At 44.0% G+C, this 18,976-nt stretch overlaps 1 protein-coding gene across 1 annotated transcript in view; it reads right to left on the bottom strand.

The window, feature by feature from the left end:
- KIAA1210 (KIAA1210 ortholog) overlaps window positions 1-18,976 on the bottom strand; it is a 250,774-nt gene that overhangs the window by 23,450 nt on the left and 208,348 nt on the right. The window contains exons 2-3 of the mRNA XM_067023153.1: window positions 10,974-11,044; window positions 4,859-5,030 (exon numbers count right to left, since the gene is read on the bottom strand). Of these exons, the coding sequence (XP_066879254.1) occupies window positions 4,859-5,030; window positions 10,974-11,001 (200 nt within the window). The 5' untranslated portion in view covers window positions 11,002-11,044. The remainder of the gene's footprint in view (window positions 1-4,858; window positions 5,031-10,973; window positions 11,045-18,976) is intronic.

Here is an 18,976-nt window from a genome sequence, read left to right as displayed (position 1 = left end):
ACAATACCACCAAAAAGAATAAAATATGGATGGACCTAGAGATTATTATGCTAAGTGAAATAAATCAGACAGAGAAAGACAAATACCATATGATCTCACTTATATGTGGAATCTAAAAAACAAAACAAAAAAACAAGACAAAACAGAAACAGATTTATAGATACAGACAGCAAACTGGTGGTTGCCAGAGAGGAGGGGAGGTGGGGGGCTGGTCTAAATAGGTGAAGGGGATTAAGAGATACAAACTCCCAGGTATAAAATAAATGTCACGGGGATGTACTATACAACATAAGGAATATAGTCAATAATACTGTAATACTTTTGTGTGGTGACAGATGGCTACTAAACTTATCATGGTGATCATTTCATAATGTATTTGATCAAGTCAGTATGTTGCACACCTGAAACTAACATAATATTGTATGTCAACTATACTTCAATTAAAAATTTTTTTATAAAAAAGAATAAAATAGGAATAAATTTAACAAAAGATGTGTAAAACTTATACTCTGAAAACTATAAAACACTGATGAAAGAAATTAAAGAAGACCTAAATAAATGGAAAGACAACCTATGTTCACAAATTGGAAGACAATCTTGTCAAGACGGCAATACTCCACAAATTGATCTACAGATTTAATGCATTCTCTTTAGAAATTTCAGCTGCCTTACTTTTTTTTTTTTTTTGCAGTAATGGACAAGCTGATCTTAAAATTCAAAGCGAAGTACTAGGGACCACAAATAGCCAAAACAATCTTGAAAACGATGCATAAAGTTGGAGGACTCACACTTGTCAATTTTAAACTTACTACAAAGCTACAGTAATCAAGACAGTGTAGTACTGGCATGATAGACATATAGATCAATGAAATAGAATGGAGAGTCCAGAAATGAACCCATTAATCTATGGTTAGCTGATTTGCAAGAAGGGTGCCAAGACCATTCAAGTGGGAAAGAATAGTTTTTTAAATAAATGGTGCTGGGACAACTGGATAGCCGCATGCAAGAGAATGAAGTTAGACCCTTATTTCATACCATATATAAAGATTAACTCCAAATGGGTCAAAGACCGAAATATAAGAGCCAGAACTCTTAGAAGAAATCATAGGGGTATATCTTCATGACCTGGATTTGGCAATGGATTCTTAGACATGACACCAAAAACTTAAGCAACAAAAGGAAAATAAACAGATAAATAGATTTCATCAAAATTACAACCTTTTGTACTTCAAAAAACAACCCACGTAATGGGAGAAAAACTGTACACCTGATAAGGGACTTGTATCTAGAATGTATAAGAAACTCTTACAATTCAATAATAAAAATAAAAAAGAATGAAATTTTGCCATTTGCAGCAGCATGAATGGACTTGGAGGACATTATGCTAAGTGAATAAGTCAGACAGAAAAAGACAAGTACTATGTGATAGCACTTATATGTGGAATCTACAAACTACAACAAACTAGTGAATAAAACAAAAAAGATGGAGACTCACAGATATAGAGAACAAGCTAGTGGTTGCCAGTGAGAAGAGGGAAGGTGGAAGGGCAATATAGGGGTAAAAGGGGGCAAAAGGGTTACTATGGGATTATATGAAATCATGTGTGTGAAACTTTTGAAAATTGTAAAGCACGATAGAATTTAAAGAATCTTTCATTCAAAAAATAAAAAATAAAAATACAGATAACCTAATTAAAAATGGACAAAGGATCTCAATAAACATTCCTCCAAAGAAGGCATACAAATAGCTAACAAACCCATGAAAAGATGCTCAACATCATTAGTCAGCAGGGAAATACAAATTCAAACTATAATGAAGTGCCACTTGATACCCACTAGAATGGCTAGAAACAAAACTAAGATAACAAGTATTGGCAAGGTTGTAGAGAAATTGGAAACCCCATACACTTCTGGTGGGAATGTGAAAGAATTCAGACACTTTGGAAAACAGTCTGGTGGTTCCTTGAAAAATTAAACATTAAATTACCATGTGACCCAGCAACCTCACTCCTAGGTATATACCCAAGAGAAATAAAAATCTATCTATCCAAAAACTTATACACAAATCTCCACAGCAGCATGCTTCATAATAGCCAAAAGGTGGAAATAACCCAATATCTGTCAATTGATGAGTGCATAAAGTGTAGTATATCCATGCAGTGGAATACAATTCAATTTTTAAAGGAATAAAGTACTGATACATGTTACAGCATGGATGACTCTTGAAGACACGCTAAGGGAATCAAGCCAGTCACAAAAGACCACACATTGTATGATTCCATATATATGAAATATCCAGAATAAGCAAATTTGTAGAGCAGAAAGTAGATAAGTGGCCACCAATGATTGGACTGGGCTTAGGCAGGAATGGAGGTTGACTGCTAATGGGTACAGGGGTTCTTTTAGGGAAGGATGAAAATGTTTTTAAATTAAAGTAACTTTTAATATTTCAAATACCTTTTTTCCATTTATTATCTTTATTACCAAATTATACATGTAGGTTGGCATTTTTTTAAAAGAATCTGTAAATGGTAACGAGAGTAGCAGCTCAGGCAGTGTAGGGCAAGCGCCCACCTTGTCATCGTGAGCCTGCCTGGCTGGGGCATGAGCACATGGGATATTTGATTGTGACACACTCCAAGGACAGTGCGGTGTTCTGGGGATTAAAATGGCGCCCACGCTAAGGTGGCTTGTGGGCCAGCAGGGGAGGAGAGGAGGCAGATGTCTGCCACTCTGTAGTAAAGTCCTACCCACACTTTCCCTAAAACTCTCCTACCCAGGTGGCCCTGGTGGTGAAGGCAAGATTCTCTGCTTTATGAAAATAGCAGAAAATTAACATGACTCTAGAGAAACGCAATGGAGTTGTTTCTGATGCAGCACTGGGAAAGCATCTCTACACGTTCCCTCATTATGCACACAAACACACTTCCATTCACTGCTTCTCTATGACCTGCTGGCTCAGATCAGGCTCGAGACCAGTGTAGGATCTGTGACTACTCCACCTCCCCTGCTTTGTGCAGAAAAACTGCAAGGAAATCTTAGGTCATAAGCGGGCTTAGAAACTCTGTCATTTCCATGCTGTGAGTCAGCCAGAGTATAACCACGAACTGGCTCTCTAGTGTCAAGATCTCCCTGATCAAAGGATTACATTAGCACCAGCTGTGGTCAGGTTTGTCGCAAACCAAACCTCCTGTCCACTGCCTGGAGGCAAAGAAAAGAAAACACATCCAAAATCCAAATAAAATCTTGGCCTTAATTAAAGGCAATAAAGTGTAGTAGCACCCACGAAAAAATCAAATAGAGGAATGAGATTTGTCCGTTCTATCAGATACAGCTTAAAACACTCTTGGAAATAGATACTGGACCTATTGTACAGCACAGGAGAGGGCTGGCCATAAGTTTTGTTATAATCGATCGCTTCAATGGATGAAATAAGCTGATCTCCCTAACTCCCTAGTGATATTCTCCAGGGTTTCTCCCATAGCAATTAAGCAAGAGGTTCGGGTCAGGGGTGAACTTCAGGCCTCCTAAGGTATATTCTTAATTAATTTACGCTCCTTGCAAAAAAAAAAAAAAAAGACCAATCTCAGGTCCTTAGTAAAACACCCTTCCTCATGTATGAACTCGTTCATGCACTTATACTCACTCCCTCTCATTCTCCCTTCCTCCCTGCCCCCCCACCCCCGCCCCAGAGGCGCGCATGCACACACCTTCTTAGTCTGGAGAATACATCAGACTAAGTGGACCATTTTGGAGGGAGAGGCGCAAGTAAAAAGAGGCAAGGTAGAACTTCAGTAGAGACAGCCCTTGCCAATTTGTAGAGGCAAAGCAGAATAAACCCAAACTTCCCTCTCCCACCTCACCCTCTGAGTTTTTTGTCGGGCTAGCCTTAGTTTTCCTTAGACCTCTAATGCAATGGTCTATAATGGTATGATTTGTGAGGTATGAGGCAAGCCCCTTTGCAAAACCATCTCCCTTGCTAGTAAAGCTATCTGAAATACCTCACATTCGATGCACTCATTAAGGTCCTTTTAAGGAGACCTACGTGCTGTTAGTGGGCAGTATAACATGTTTGCTAACTGTCCCATTACCTCCAAGTAAAGCCTTGAGGGAATGGGTAGCAGTACACGTGAGCTCTGTAGGGAGTCCAGATAAGTCTGGAGTTTAAAGCCAGGGGAACAGACCCAAGTGGAACTCCATAGACAGGAATCCAATTGATCCAGGAACAGCTGCAGGTACTGGGTGTCCAGATTTTCCACAATAAGATGTGGAAGTTGAGGCTTCAAAGATTAAAATTTGAATAGGAGTGGCAAAGGTGGCTGAGAAACAGTCTTCCCCAACCTTCTGTGACCAGTTACAGCATTTCCCCCAGTCTCCCGGGATGGAGGGAGAAATGAATTTGGGTTCTTTGCTTGCTTGCTTTTTTGTTTTTACATTAACACAGTGATTTCATCCTTATGCCCCAACCCAGCTAGATGGCTTCATTATCTAAGATTTTAATCACACATTACGAGATCTGGAGTCTGAGGGCTGGGCAAGCAAACCACCTCAAGCTTCCTAAACGACGGAGGCCATCCTTACTTTATGAAACAGAGTCCTCCGGCTCCTAACTAATGGTAGGTCCCCTACATCTCATTGTAGCTGTGACAGCGCAGGTTGCCCTGACCTACCCGTACCCTCTCATGCAGCACTCTTGGGGGAGGGGGTATGCAGTTGTCATGCTCCATCCAACCCACTGAGCTGTGCAGCCCAGACCCTGGGACCAAAGGCGCATTGGAGATTCAGCTGCCAAAGGGGCACCTGGATCTAGCAACCTGCCCCTTGCCCCGCCCCCACCCCCCACCCCACCTGAGCTTACCTAGGCTTGGTTTGTTGTTGACCTTCCCAAACTGGATTCACAGAAGAGATGTTAATACTGTCACTGGACAAGCTTGGTTTGAGCCTCCTCTTTTCCTGGGCATCTTCAGGCTCTTTTTTCTTCTTCTTCCCAAAAAATCTCTTGAAGCTTTTAAATTTGGATTTCTCCTTTCCTGGAAGTTAGAATTGAAAGTGAGGCAGAGTGTGATGGTGGAAAGGAAGGCAGGAGAGGAAACGGCCTTCGTTGCAGGAATGAGGACTATATGATCCCAGAGGCCCTCCAGGTCTCGGCCCTTGTCCCCAGTGCCCACAGCACCATTCATCTGGTTTGTTCTCCTCTTAGTAACTCACTAACAAAGTAGCTGAGTTTCTGGTGAAAGCAGAAGCTCAGATCCCAGCTTGTGGCCTCTGGGCAGCCTCTATTCTGGCTCAGCTCACCCTGGGTTCGCTTGCCACTCAATTTCAACTATTAACACACATCTCTTTCCTGGCCCTAAGAAGTTCATTCATATGCAGCCATTCTTGAGCCAACAGAAGCACTTGGTACCCCGGTCGCTGGAGTCATGGTGATCCAGTTGGGGAGCAAAGCTTCCACATGTGACAAACTCTTCAGGACCCTTGGAAATCCCTGTGGGAGTTGGTACTGCCCAAGCTGTGCACTGAAAGGACGCAGACCCAAGGAGTGAGTGCAGCGGGGTTGGTGCAGTCAGGGAAGACGTCCTCAAGGAAGGGATTTATGAGCAAGGGAGAGGGCTGGAAATGGGGGTGAAAGGGCTGCTGCGCAAAGAAGCTCCCTGTGCAAAAGACATGACAAAATCACCTACCAAAGAGTTTTGCAAGGGAGGATATGTGAGAGTGTGTATGTGTGTGTGTGTGTGTGTGTGTGTGTGTGTGTGTATTATGTGCATTGTGTATGTTCTTCAATTATTACTGATTGGTTCAGATTATCTACAGTGCTGATGCCCTCTGCACATGCAGACAATTGAAAGTTTGCTCTATCATCATAATAAAAACCAGTGCAGCAGTGAGGAATGCGAGCTTTAAATGCTCCTCAGGCTCTGTTTGGGCTTTCTTGAGCTTCCTAATAAGCACATATATCTTTATCGGGGCTCAGTAGAAGAGGGGAAAAGGCAGGTGAATTTGCACTGCATTCTTCAGATGGAAGGAACCAACTCTTACTGCTTCGCGTGCAATAATTTACCAACTCAGGTGTCTCATTTCAACTTCCGACAGCCTGGTCTCTGGAAGGCCTCTTGTCAGCACGGCAGTGCTGCAGTGGCAGTGAAGGGCCCAGCCAAGGGAATCGCCGACAAGGCTGCCATTAGAAGGACTTAGTGGTGTGATGGAAAGCACCACCCAAGAGTCAGAAAACTCTGGAATCCTGGGCTTGGCTCTGCTATCGATTAGCTCTGTGACCTCGGCTAAGTCACTCAGCCTCTCTGGGGCTCAGCTGGAAAATGAGGGGATCACTAATCAGCATCTCCCAGAGTATGTTCAGAGGGATACTTATAGGTCTGTTGCATGAAAAGGGGGTCTGCAGTCTCGTCAATCTGGGACATGCTGATTAAACAGAGTTTAAGGGTGTGCTTTGCAACAAGACTCTTCTGAAACTTCAGCATGCCTATGTGTATGGTGAAGTGCCAGGAAACGGGGTAACGGTGTTGTCTCTCCAATGAGGGAAATGCAGAAGTAGGGCTCCTCCTAGCGCCGAATGCTATGGCCAGTTTGTGTACTGACTAGTCTGCGCATTCATTCATTCGTTCACCTATTCAATGAACGTTTATTAAGGTCAAGCACTTACTATGTTTTGGGTATCAGTGAGAAAGGAGTAAGATACGGGGTTCTACGTCTTAGCTACTGTCCCCCACATCTAGGCTGCAGGCGGGCCCTCTTTAGCATCCTCTTTAGCAACTAGCACAGTGCAAAGCACGCTGTGACACTCAAGAGACAACTGAGTCCACTGAGGGGTGCAGAATACCAGCGCAGCTTGTCACTTCCCGTAAATTGAGATCACTGAGCAGAGCCATCCTTAAGCATCCTATAATTTACACACTGGCCCTTACTGGGGTTGACATAAATTAGAAATAATGTGGTAAAGAGCTTGGCATAGGATCTGGCATGTAGTCAATGCTAATAAACGTGAGCTAAAATTAGGGAATCAATCATTGTCTATTAAGACCCGATTCAATTCTACCTGGAGAATTGATCTATCAATTCTATCCATCTACCCTATCTATCTAGCGATAAGGGGAAGAACCCCATATCTATAACTCAATAGTGAACTCTAAAATATACATGATTAGAGGCAGAAGCCAGCGCGGGTTGGGGCAGTACAAGAAGATGGTAGGCCTGTGTGCTTGGTAATCGTTGCTTAAGTAACTTCAGTTTTGAATGATTTGAGGAATTTCTCACCTACTAGGATGTACCTATATAGGTAGGGTCATGGTTAGGATAAACTTGGCAAGTCTACCTTGAGATAGACAGAATAAAGAGCAAAGGTACAATAGGAAACATGTTTTCCCAAGCTTCCTTCTTCAATTTTTTTAAGGACAAAATTAAACTAATTTCTATGATAATAAGTCATTTTAAATGATATTTGACCCCACAGAACCACTGTGAGGATTCAACGTGAAAGTGCTGAAAAGTATACAGGATGGAGTAGGCTGGCTCTAAAGTTATCTATATTTTGCTCTCCAGCCTTCATTCTTAATCTTCCGACCCCCAAAGGAGTTCTTAAATCCATGAAATAGTGAGATTTTTTGGTAAAATCCTGATTACTATACCATACGAATTACTATAATCCGTTTTTTGCTGGGATGTATTTACCAACTGGATCTCTGGGGAAAATGCCCTTATTTGTAATATTTGCCTACTTCTGTGGTGTAAATCCTCCCATCATGGTCAATTTCAAGCTACTAACATGACATTTAGGGATAGATGTGCACAGCCTCCCAAGCCAGTGTAAGGTAGCTCCCACACACCACTAAATAACTCCTGCCCATTGAGGATGAACTGGGCAGTGTCCCCTCACAAACGGGAAGGAGCCTTTGCAGGCACTGCCATTTTTCAAACAGAAGGAATGACATTTATTGATTCTTGACAGGTGGATCTCCTTCTGGCCTCCTGAAACAAGACTTTGAAACAACTTTCTGATCTGAAACAACTTTCTGCTCGGAGTGTTTGGAAACGTAATGATTATTTCCCTTCTTGCTTTGCAATCCCAGAATGGAAGGGAGGAGGGCAAAGCTAGACGATGTGGAGTTGCAAACCTGCTTCTCACAAACCAGCAAAGACAGAGGGGACAGAATCAGTAGCCGGTAGCTCAATCTGTGACACAATCCACAAACACTTAATAACTGAATAAAAACACTTCTAATAAACTTTTCAGGCTGTAAAACTGAATGTGCCAAACAAACATAGTCATTGTATGAGCAAACCAAATTATGCATTAACACATTTTTATGTTCCTAAATTAACCAAACGACTAGCGACTATAGAACTGTAAAAGGTGTTAAAAATTAAGTATGCATATATTCCAATGTTTCCCCAGTCTTCCATTTTTGCTCAGCAGAAACAACTTATTTTCCCACGAGGATTTAAAATACCTTAAGCAATGCATGTTTCTTTCAACCTTGGCCACTAGGAGGCAAAGAATGTTTCCTTTCCTCCCTCGGGGGTAGCTCTGGGTATAGTGGGGGTATAGCTTCGTTGGTAGGGAGTTGGGGAGACACCAAGAGGTGGGGTGGGCTGCCCATTGATCTGGGGAAGTGACTTGAAAATTGGACATAGCCTTACTAAGCAACCCATTGCCAGACATCCAGCTCAGCTGCAAGAGTGCAAGTCTTCAGCCTGCTCTGGCTTAGGAGAGCTCTCCATGCTCGACAGCATCAGACCCCATGTATGGAGACCCTGCGAGTGAGATACAAAGCTGGGAACTGTCCACGTGCTATGTTACTTTCGAAACCCTAATGGAATCCGAGACACTTGCCATATATTCACTGGTGTAAATTGGCCTTTCAAACTTTCTTTTGCAAAGGGGTGCCTTTAAATTGCCAGCAGCTTGGGGCTTCCCTGGTGGCACAGTGGTGGAGAGTCCGCCTACAAACGCATGGGACACGGGTTCAAGCCCTGGTCCGGGAAGATCCTGCGTGCCGTGAAGCAACTAAGCCCATGCGCCACAACTACTGAGCCTGCGCTCTAGAGCCCGCAAGCCACAACTACTGAGCCTGCCTGCCTAGAGCCCGTGCTCCACAGCAAGAGAAGCCACCGCCATGAGAAGCCCGTGCACCACAACGAAGAGTAGCCCCCCCACACTCACCGCAACTAGAGAAAGACTGTGCGCAGCAACGAAGACCCAACACAGCCAAAAATAAATAGATAGATAAATAAATAAATAAAGTTATTTAAAAAAAAAATATTGCCAGCAGCTGAGCCTTGTGTGGGCTGGTTTCCAAAGTTGCTGAAAGTGTAAAGGGTAGATAGACCTAGACAGCAGGTTTGGGTCAAAACCCTCATTTGTATCCAGCGATGTCTATGGAGGTCACCTATGCACTGGGTAACTTATGCCACCACAAGGCACAGCATTGGTGGCCAGTGAGCTGACAGCTGTTTGGACTTCTCCTGTAACAAATCCATTGACTTCCCTGTCCAAGTCCAAGGACTACATATCCCCAAACAGGCAGTAGCTTTCAACATCCTCATCCGCCGCGGGCCTGCAGTGCATCACATACCAGAAAACAGCCCGTGGAAGCAGTCCTCTCCCCTTCCCCCAGACAAGAACACACTTAAATCCAATGAAGAGATCATTGCTTTGGGTTGTATATTTGCTTATTTACCATGCACACAGGCAGCCCTTCTGGGCTGAACTTGAGCTTTCAAAATGCATCGCGCATAATGGTGACCTTGTTCTCTTGTGCTGCTGCTTGGAAAGAAGACTCTTCTAACTAGCCTGTCTTCCTCAACCTCCCAACAGCACCTTATTCTCTGGCTGGCAATGACTAATACTAAACATGTACCCAAATGCTTGGTCTCTGTAAGAAAAACATCTTGGGAACAGAGAAAGGGCATTTCCTTACCTCCACTCTTTATCAAGATGCAGCGCATTGACACCTTTTTTTTTTCTAGGCACCTGTCTAGCTCATATCCAGAAAGATAGATCAGTTCATTTATTTGGTGAGGAGGCCTATCATTCATTTATTTATTCATTTATTCATTACAAACTTTTGAGTGTCTAATCACCCTCTCTGAGACCCAATACTGAACAATGGTGACACAGAGATGAAGAGCCAAGCCCTGCCCTCAAGGATCCAGGCACCATGTTCAGATTCCCCAACTCACATCATCAGTGAAGTCAGGCCTCCGGGAAGCCACAAGAAGGTTCCCCTCTCTCTGTCCTTCCAGACCAAGTCTTCTGCACCACACTAAGAAAACTCAGCAAACATTGAAGAACAACCCAGTGAACTGTTAAATTCAGTTCTGCCTTTAAATTCAATGGCTCATCTTACGTCTTATGATAAGTTCCTCCCCTTCCCCCCACCTTTTCTCAGTGTCAATAAAGCTTATCATTGTTTAGTGACCTTTGCCTCTCTATTACCCCACTCATGGTCTCCTATCATTCACAGGTGGCACCATAATTTATGCAACGGATAGGTTTTGTGAAAGAAATTTTTGTAAATTGATTCCCATTTAACAGAAGCCTATGGTGGCTTCTTTGTTACTATCCCCCCTTTACTCCTCAAATTACAAATTTATCTGCTGGTTAAGTCTGGATTACTCTCTACAGCAAAACCTCAGATGAATCTCTCAGATCCTGGCCTGCTCTGATTTTCTTTTATTTTTTTTTCTGATTAAGCAGAAATACTTCTCCTGCCTTAGTAAATGGAATCTGCTAACCATCCCCAAAGAAGATTGCAGGGCCTAGATAAAACTCTTCTGACTACCAGAGTTTGAGATGAAAGAGGAGAGATTAGAAGATGGAAAACTAAATATGGGCTGAGTCTAGTGTCATTAGAAATTTGATATGAACTTGTTTTCTTGTGACTTGATTCTTTTTTCTAGGGGTTAAACACATTAAACAAATCTAGTTCTAGTTATCAAGATTGTATTGGGTTACTTACCCTCATCACTGGCCTCCAGAACTTCCATACTGCCAGAAATTGCACTTAGTGATTCAGCTATAGTTCAATCACTAAAATAAAATATAGAGCAAAAAACAAAAAATCATTTACTATCTAGGATATAATACAATCATTTTACCCTGCTCCTTATCCTCCAGTTACATTCTTAAACTATGCAAGAAAAGATATACAAAGGGAATTGCCATTAGGGAGAATTATTCTTCCTTAAAAAAGACAATGATTCCACATATATGAAATGTCTAGGATAGGCAGGCACATAGACACAGAAAGTGTCTTGCTTAGGGCTAGAGGGACGAGGGTGGTTTTTTTGAGTGATAGAGTACAGGGTTTCTTTTTGAGGTGATGACAATGTTCTCAAATTAATTGTGGTGATGGTTGTACAAATCTTTGAACATATTAAAAAGCATTGAATTGCACACTTTAAATGGGTGAATTGTGTAATATGTGAATTATAGCTCAATAAAGCTGTTACCAAAATATAAAAGACAAATGCACAAAACCTGCTCTATTGCTTTGTGTTGGGGCCCGTTACATTTGGAGGCCTGTTACTATTCATGGGTGTGCCCAGGCAGACAAAACTGTATTGATAAGCCATAAAGAAAACAATTGAGATATTTGACTACATAAAAATGTTAAACTTTTGGCCAAAAAGAGTAAAGAGTCTACGAAAGAATAACAAACTAGGAAGCAATACTTACAACAAATATAGACAAAGGTGCCAATTTTCGTAACTTGTCGAGAGTGCATATAAATCAATAAATGACAAACAACTGGATATTAAATGGGGCAAAGGATACAACAGGAAGTTTATAGAAAAAGAAACACATAAAGAAAAGCTCAGTCCTACTCATAATTAAAGGAATGTAAATCAAAGTATCAAGTTAACATTTTTGCCTATCAGATTGTCCGAAAGTTTTAATTTTGATGATATTCCATGCTGACAAGGATGAGAAAAATGGACACGCTCATACATTATGAAGTGTAAATTGCTCTCTGAAGAACAATTTTGCAGTATCAAAAGTTAAAAATACACATACCTTTTGATCCAGTAGCATCACCACTAGAACTTCACCCTGTAGCTATACTCACATGTGTACACAAAAATATATATGCAGGAATGTTTATCACAGCATTGTTTTAAGCAGCCCAAAGCGGGAAACAACCAAAGTGACCATCAAAAAGATAATCCTCCCATGACTCTGATTCCATATCACGGGAGAATTATCTGTCCCTGGGCTCCTTTCCATTAGTGCAGATAATCAATTGAGAGCCTACTGTACATTTTCAGTCTAGCCTTCTAGCCAGGGAAGCATGTCAGTTGATAATCAAACTTTTATAAATTGGACTTCCCTGGTGGCGCGGTGGTTGAGAGTCCGTCTGCCGATGCAGGCGACGCGGGTTCGTGCCCCGGTCCGGGAAGATCCCACGTGCCGCGGAGCGGCTGGGCCCGTGAGCCGTGGCCACTGAGCCTGCGCGTCCGGAGCCTGCGCTCCGCAGCGGGAGAGGCCACAACGGTGAGAGGCCCGCGTACAGCAAAAAAAAAAAAAAAAAAACCTTTATAAATCAATGCTGACGGGCCTCTCACCGTTGCGGCCTCTCCCGCTGCGGAGCACAGGCTCCGGACGCGCAGGCTCAGTGGCCACGGCTCACGGGCCCAGCCGCTCCGCAGCACGTGGGATCTTCCCGGACCGGGGCACGAACCCGTGTCGCCTGCATCGGCAGACGGACTCTCAACCACTGCGCCACCAGGGAAGCCCAATGCTGACATTTCTGATGGGAGTTTGTGGGTGGAGGGGAGGGGTATCTGATCAGCAGACCCAGAGAAAGGAGCAAGAGTGCTGCGGAGAGGCAAGCAGAGACTACCCTCATCTTAGCTCGCCTTGGGGTCTTGATGTGACTGACTTAAGTACCATCAAGTTGGATTAAGTAGATTCTGGAGCCCCCCTCCCTACACTAGATCTGTCCTGCTCCCAGAAACAGTCAAGCTGCCATTGCTGTTTCATGGATGGGCTCCAGGCCCATCCTGTGCTGCCCTCTAGCCGTTAAGCCCCTGATACTTCTCTGGAGCTAGAGAGGGGTGACCATAGGCTCTGAGGTTAAGGTGGATTTGAGAGGTCACCCGCTGAGAGTGACTGAGGCCTTGGAAAGCAAAAGCTTCCAAACGACAGGGAGAGCTGACAGGGGCCTGGTGTCAAGATGGCTTGAGACCCTCTCACTGAGAAGTCCTATGGTTCTCCACAGTGTATGTTCTTTCTCGCTGCAATGAGTAATAAACCTAGCTCGTTCAACAGCAGGAGGGCTTTGGCTGAAAGGTATCGACACTTTATTCAAGTCACTCAAACTCTATGAGCCAGTATCATAATTCTACCCGAAGACGACAACCCCAGGCCCACACAATGCTCGCTAATTACCCACACACACACATATACACACACATACGCAAGTTCCATCTGGAGATCCGGACAGAGCAAAGGGGTAGGGAAATTCAGAAGGCCCTCAGAAGTTCAGCGGGAGAACAGGAGAATTCCTTGGGCCAGGAACAATTCACATCACTGACGAGTCCCTGGGCCATCTTAATAAACTTGGCAGCACCCCAGCCCCTGCCACTAAGAAAGGCTTCTTAGACACTGGGGAAATAAGCTACCTCTGAGCTTTAGAGAAGCCCGTGGAAAAGGAGCCCATTTTCCAAAATGCCAGGCCACAGCAGGCTAACATTGCCCCTGACCCACCACTGTCAGGGGCAGAAGAAGAAAGGGGAATGATAACCAAAGAGAAAAACATGAAAGACAAAAGGGAGAACAAAGAAAGAGGGCATCATGGCGGCATCTGCATCCCTGGAGCGCTCATAGAATCATTGGCTCTAACTAACTTTTGAGTTTACACTGTCTCAAATTCTTTCTGCCATACTTACCTTGTGTCCCCGACTGCAGGCCCTGAGGAGAGTAGAACCATCAGCTGAGCTATCTCCTCTTCCAAACCAACAAACCAACAAACACAACAAAACATATAAACCTTCCCTTGATTCAAAACTCTCTTCCTGTTACCACCCATTTCTCTGCCTTTCTTTAAAGCCAAACTCTGAAAGTTATCTATATTTATTACCTTTATGTCTTCACTTCTTATTCTTTTGCACTCTCTCCAACTGCTTCCAAATCCAACTGCTTCCAAACCGCTCCACTAAAACTGCGCTCGTTCAATCCACCCATCTGGTACTTGACCTCCCGGCAGCATGTGACACTCCCCCTTTTTTGAATAATTTTATCACTTGCTTTTCTGAACATCACACTCCCTTCATTTTCCTCCTACCTCACTGGCTGTTCCTTCTCAACCTCCCTTGCTGTATCTTTCTCCTTACCCTTGGCCCTTTTCTCTACCTACAGTCATTTCCTAGACCAGAGCCATTAAATAGAAATGTTAACGTGAACCACAATTGCAAGCCACATAGGTACCGGGGCACGGACCCTTGTCCCCTGCATCGGCAGGCGGACTCTCAACCACTGCGCCACCAGGGAAGCCACACATAGGTAATTTTAAATTTTCTAGTAGCCACATTCAAAAAAGCAAAAAGAAACAGGTGAAGTTGCTTTTAATAATATATTTTATTTAGGTCAGTAGAACCAAAATATTATCATTTCAACATGTAATCATTATAAAAAATAATATCAATGAGATATTCTATGTTCTTTTTTTCATACTAAGTCTTTGAAATCTGGTTTGTATTTTTCACGTACAGCACATTTCAATTCGGACTTAGCCACGTTCCAACGGCTCAGTAGTCACATGGGGCTAGGGACCACCATACTCTAGATGATCTCATTCACCCCTTATGAATACTATCTAGACACTGAGCTCCAAAATTTCTATGTCTAGACTGGATCTCATCCCTGAACTCCATATTCCTATAGTCAACTGTCTATCCAACATCTCCACCTAACAGTGCATATCGGCCGGTTGGGTCCCCTCACACTCACTCCTCCTGGGTTTTACGTGCTCTGGCCCCATGCCCGCGCCCCCCAACTGACCACCCATCCTGCTACCCTCCTACTTTCTCCCTGTGCTCCAGCCTCACTGGCCTTCTTGCTAATTCCCAGCACAGCCACAGCCCCTTTCAATCCCAGGGTCTTTGCATTTGCTGCTTACCCTGCCCAGAGGGCTCTTTCCCCAGCTAGCTGCATGGCTGCCTCTTTTATAGCATTCAAGCCAGCTCAAAGGGTCCCTCCCAGAGAGGACCTCATATGATCATCCTAGTTAAAGTGTCTAGTCTCTCTCCATCACATTATCCTTGACTAACATCTTCGTAGCACTCATTGATGTCTGAAATTATATTCTATATTAATTTAGTTACAGTCTCTTATCTGTCTCCTCTACTAGAATGTAAATTCCATTAGGGCAGGGGCCTTGTCCATTTTGTTCATCACTGGATCCCCCAGCACCTGGAATGGTACCTGGTACATCTGTCAGGCACTTGCTAAATGTTTGTTCAATGAAGTGAAAGAAGGAGAAGTAACGTAAGAGCCATCTTTGTGGTCAGAAATTTCTTAGAAGTCGAGGCATGCTACAGGACACAAAGGAAGACTTGTCGTGGGGCGGGGGGAAGCTCCTTATTTGCCAGCTTAGCAGGACCTGACTTCCCTCCCAGCAAGGTGGGCCCCTCTTGTCCTTGTCACAGAGAGCCTACTCCCGGGTGTCCTAGCCACGAGACTCCTGCGTGTGGAGCCCCACTCGGCTGGGCGAGGCCCAGATCCTCCTAGACGAGTTTTCAGGAACAGACGCCACCACTGGCAAAACTTCTTTCCATTTACCCCAGGCTGACTTATTAACCAGAGCTCTGCTTCTCCAGTATCTCCTCACAGAGAACAAAAGACTGTATTTCTTTCATGTGTCTCATTATGGCTAATATAAGTTTAAAGCGAATTGGTTCCTTAATTATACCAGGGCTCTTTAATAGCGGCCTTGGCGCTGCCTCCAGGCTGGTCTCTATTTTTATTTATGATATTTAGCAAAATGTCACCTCAGTGGTATGTCAAAAAAAAAAAAGAGTCACAACGCTCTCTCTAAAATACCAATCTGACCATGAGCTTAGACTAGTTCACCGACTTCCTGCTGCCTGCAGGACAAAAGCCAAGTTCTTCACAAAGTTCTCAGCGATCGGGTGCCCCTTGACCCCCTCCCTTCTCCAGCAGTCCAACCCCACTCGCACCCTCATGGTTTGGTCCCCCAGAATCACCAGTCATTCCTTAAACACACCATGTTCTTTTGCATTCTCTGTGCTCTGTACAGGCTGTTCACTTAGCCCGGAACCTCGCCTCCCTCAGCTCCACATCCTTGAAATCCCACACATTCTTCAAAATCCAGCTCAAAGGTTACCACCCTTGCCTCACGCTCTCACCCCTTGTACGTGTCCCTGTCAGAGCTGATATCCCCTTGAAGACAGGGACCCCGTTTCATGTATCTGGAGATCCCCAGCACCTAGCACGACACCAGGCTTGTGGAAGGTGTTCACTGTGCGTTTTTACGGATGGATGAATGCAGGAGTTGGGAGAGGCATGCAGTGACAAATAGGCATCAGTGGGGAAATGACCCCCTTTTTTATTATTTATTTATTTATTTATTTCTGGCTGCCTTGGGTCTTTGTTGCTGCACGCGGGCTTTCTCTCATTACAGCGAGTAGGGGCCACCCTCCATTGCAGTACGCAGGCTTCTCATTGCGGTGGCTTCTCCCGTTGCGGAGCATGGGCTCTAGGCGTGCGGACTTCAGTAGCTGTGGCTCGCAGGCTCTAGAGCGCAGGCTCAGCAGTTGTGGCCACGGGCTTAGCTGCTCCGCGGCATGTGGGATCTTCCCGGACCGGGGCTCGAACCCGTGTCCCCTGCATTGGCAGGTAGATTCTTAACCACTGCGCCACCAGGGAAGCCCGACCCCCTTTTTTAAATATACAGGGACAACCTAAGACACACTTGCGGCAAAAGACCCCTCTGCACGAAGTCCCATGAAAAAGCTGGCACGCTGTGTAAGGAAAGAGGAAATAATGTACGTTTTTATCCAGTAAAGGATGAGGGGCCTCCAGAACCACTTCCAAAGAGCATAAAGTCCTGTAATAATGGTCATCAGGAAGTCTGGCCCCACTGAGATATAAAGTTGCATTATCAGTCATTATTTAAACGCTTGCTTGCTCTCTCTAGGCCAACCTCAGGGGCTTAAGCCCCAGAACTGTCTTTTCCTTCTCAAACTGACTGAAGGACTGAACAAGGGCTCTAGAGGGGGAAAAAAAAAGAGAGAAATACAAGGAAAAAGGCCTGTCTTCCAAGGTTGTTGAAATTTTTTAATCACAGCCTGATTCAGATTCAAGGATTCAGAAGACTTTGCTTGACAGATTTTCTGCCTTCCCAGAGTGGGGAATGCTAACGAGAAGCGGCTGGCCTCATTTTTTAAAAAAAAATCTGATAGGATGAAATGTTTTTCATAGAGTCTGTGGTAGGCAGATGGCCCCCAAGGTTGCTGCCTCCCTGGTCTGTATGCCCTGTAAATCCCCTCCCCTTGAGTGTGGGCGGGCCTGGCCTAAACAGGTGAGCTCTTTTAAAAGAGGGTGTAGAGGTCAGATATAGAAGTCAGAGAGATTCAGAGCTGCAGCAGACATGCTCCTGTAGGCCTTGAAGGAACAAAGTGCCATGTTGTGGAGAGGACCAAGTGGCAGAGAATGGCAGTGGCTGAGATCAACCCTTGGTTGACAGCTATCAAGAAAGTAGGAACCTCAGGCTTCCCTGGTGGCACAGTGGTTAAGAATCCGCCTGCCAATGCGGGGGACACGGGTTCGAGCCCTGGTCTGGGAAGATCCCACATGCCACGGAGCAGCTAGGCCCGTGAGCCATGGCCGCTGAGCCTACGCTCTAGAGCCCACGAGCCACAACTACTGACCCCGTATGCCACAACTACTGAACTCCACGCACCTACAGCCCATGCTCCGCAACAAGAGAAGCCACCATAATGAGAAGCCCGCACACCACAATGAAGAGTAGCCCCTGCTCGCCACAACTAGAGGAAGCCTGCATGCAGCAACGAATACCCAATGCAGCCAAAAATAAATTAATTAATTAATAATAAATAAATTAATTATTTTTTTAAAAAAGACACAGTTAAGAAAACGAAACATCACACACAGAAAAAGAAAAGTCACACACTGGGAGAAAATATTTGCAAAACACCATTGAGATTGGTGTTTGCTGTGGGTTTGTCGTATATGGCCTTTATTACGTTGAAGTAGGTTCCCTCTATGCCCACTTTCTGGAGAGTTTTTATCATAAATGGGTGTTGAATTTTGTCAAAAGCTTTTTCTGCATCTATTGAGATGATCATATGGTTTTTCTCCTTCAATTTGTTAATATGGTGTATCTCATTGATCGATTTGCATATATTAAAGAATCCTTGCATTCCTGGGATAAACCCCACTTGATCATGGTGTATGATCCTTTTAATGTGCTGTTGGATTCTGTTTGCTAGTATTTTGTTGAGGATTTTTGCATCTATGTTCATCAGTGATATTGGCCTGTAGTTTTCTTTCTTTGTGACATCTTTGTCTGGTTTTGGTATCAGGGTGATGGTGGCCTCGTAGAATGAGTTTGGGAGTGTTCCTCCCTCTGCTATATTTTGGCCTCAGAATGGGAGAAAATATTTGAAAATGAAACAACTGACAAAGGATTAATCTCCAAAATTTACAAGCAGCTCATGCAGCTCAATATCAAAAAACAAACAACCCAATCCAAAAATGGACAGAAGACCTAAATAGACATTTCTCCAAAGTAGATATACAGATTGCCAACAAACACATGAAAGGATGCTCAACATCACTAATCATTAGAGGAATGCAAATCAAAACTACAATGAGGTATCACCTCACACCAGTCAGAATGGCCATCATCAAAAAATCTACAAACAATAAATGATGGAGAGGGTGTGGAGAAAAGGGAACACTCTTGCACTGTTGCTG

Source organism: Kogia breviceps, chromosome X (assembly GCF_026419965.1).
Source record: "Kogia breviceps isolate mKogBre1 chromosome X, mKogBre1 haplotype 1, whole genome shotgun sequence".
NCBI classification, from domain to species: Eukaryota; Metazoa; Chordata; class Mammalia; order Artiodactyla; family Physeteridae; genus Kogia; species Kogia breviceps.
Note: the sequence above shows the minus strand (reverse complement) of the source record. Positions and strands in the feature narration are given on the sequence as shown.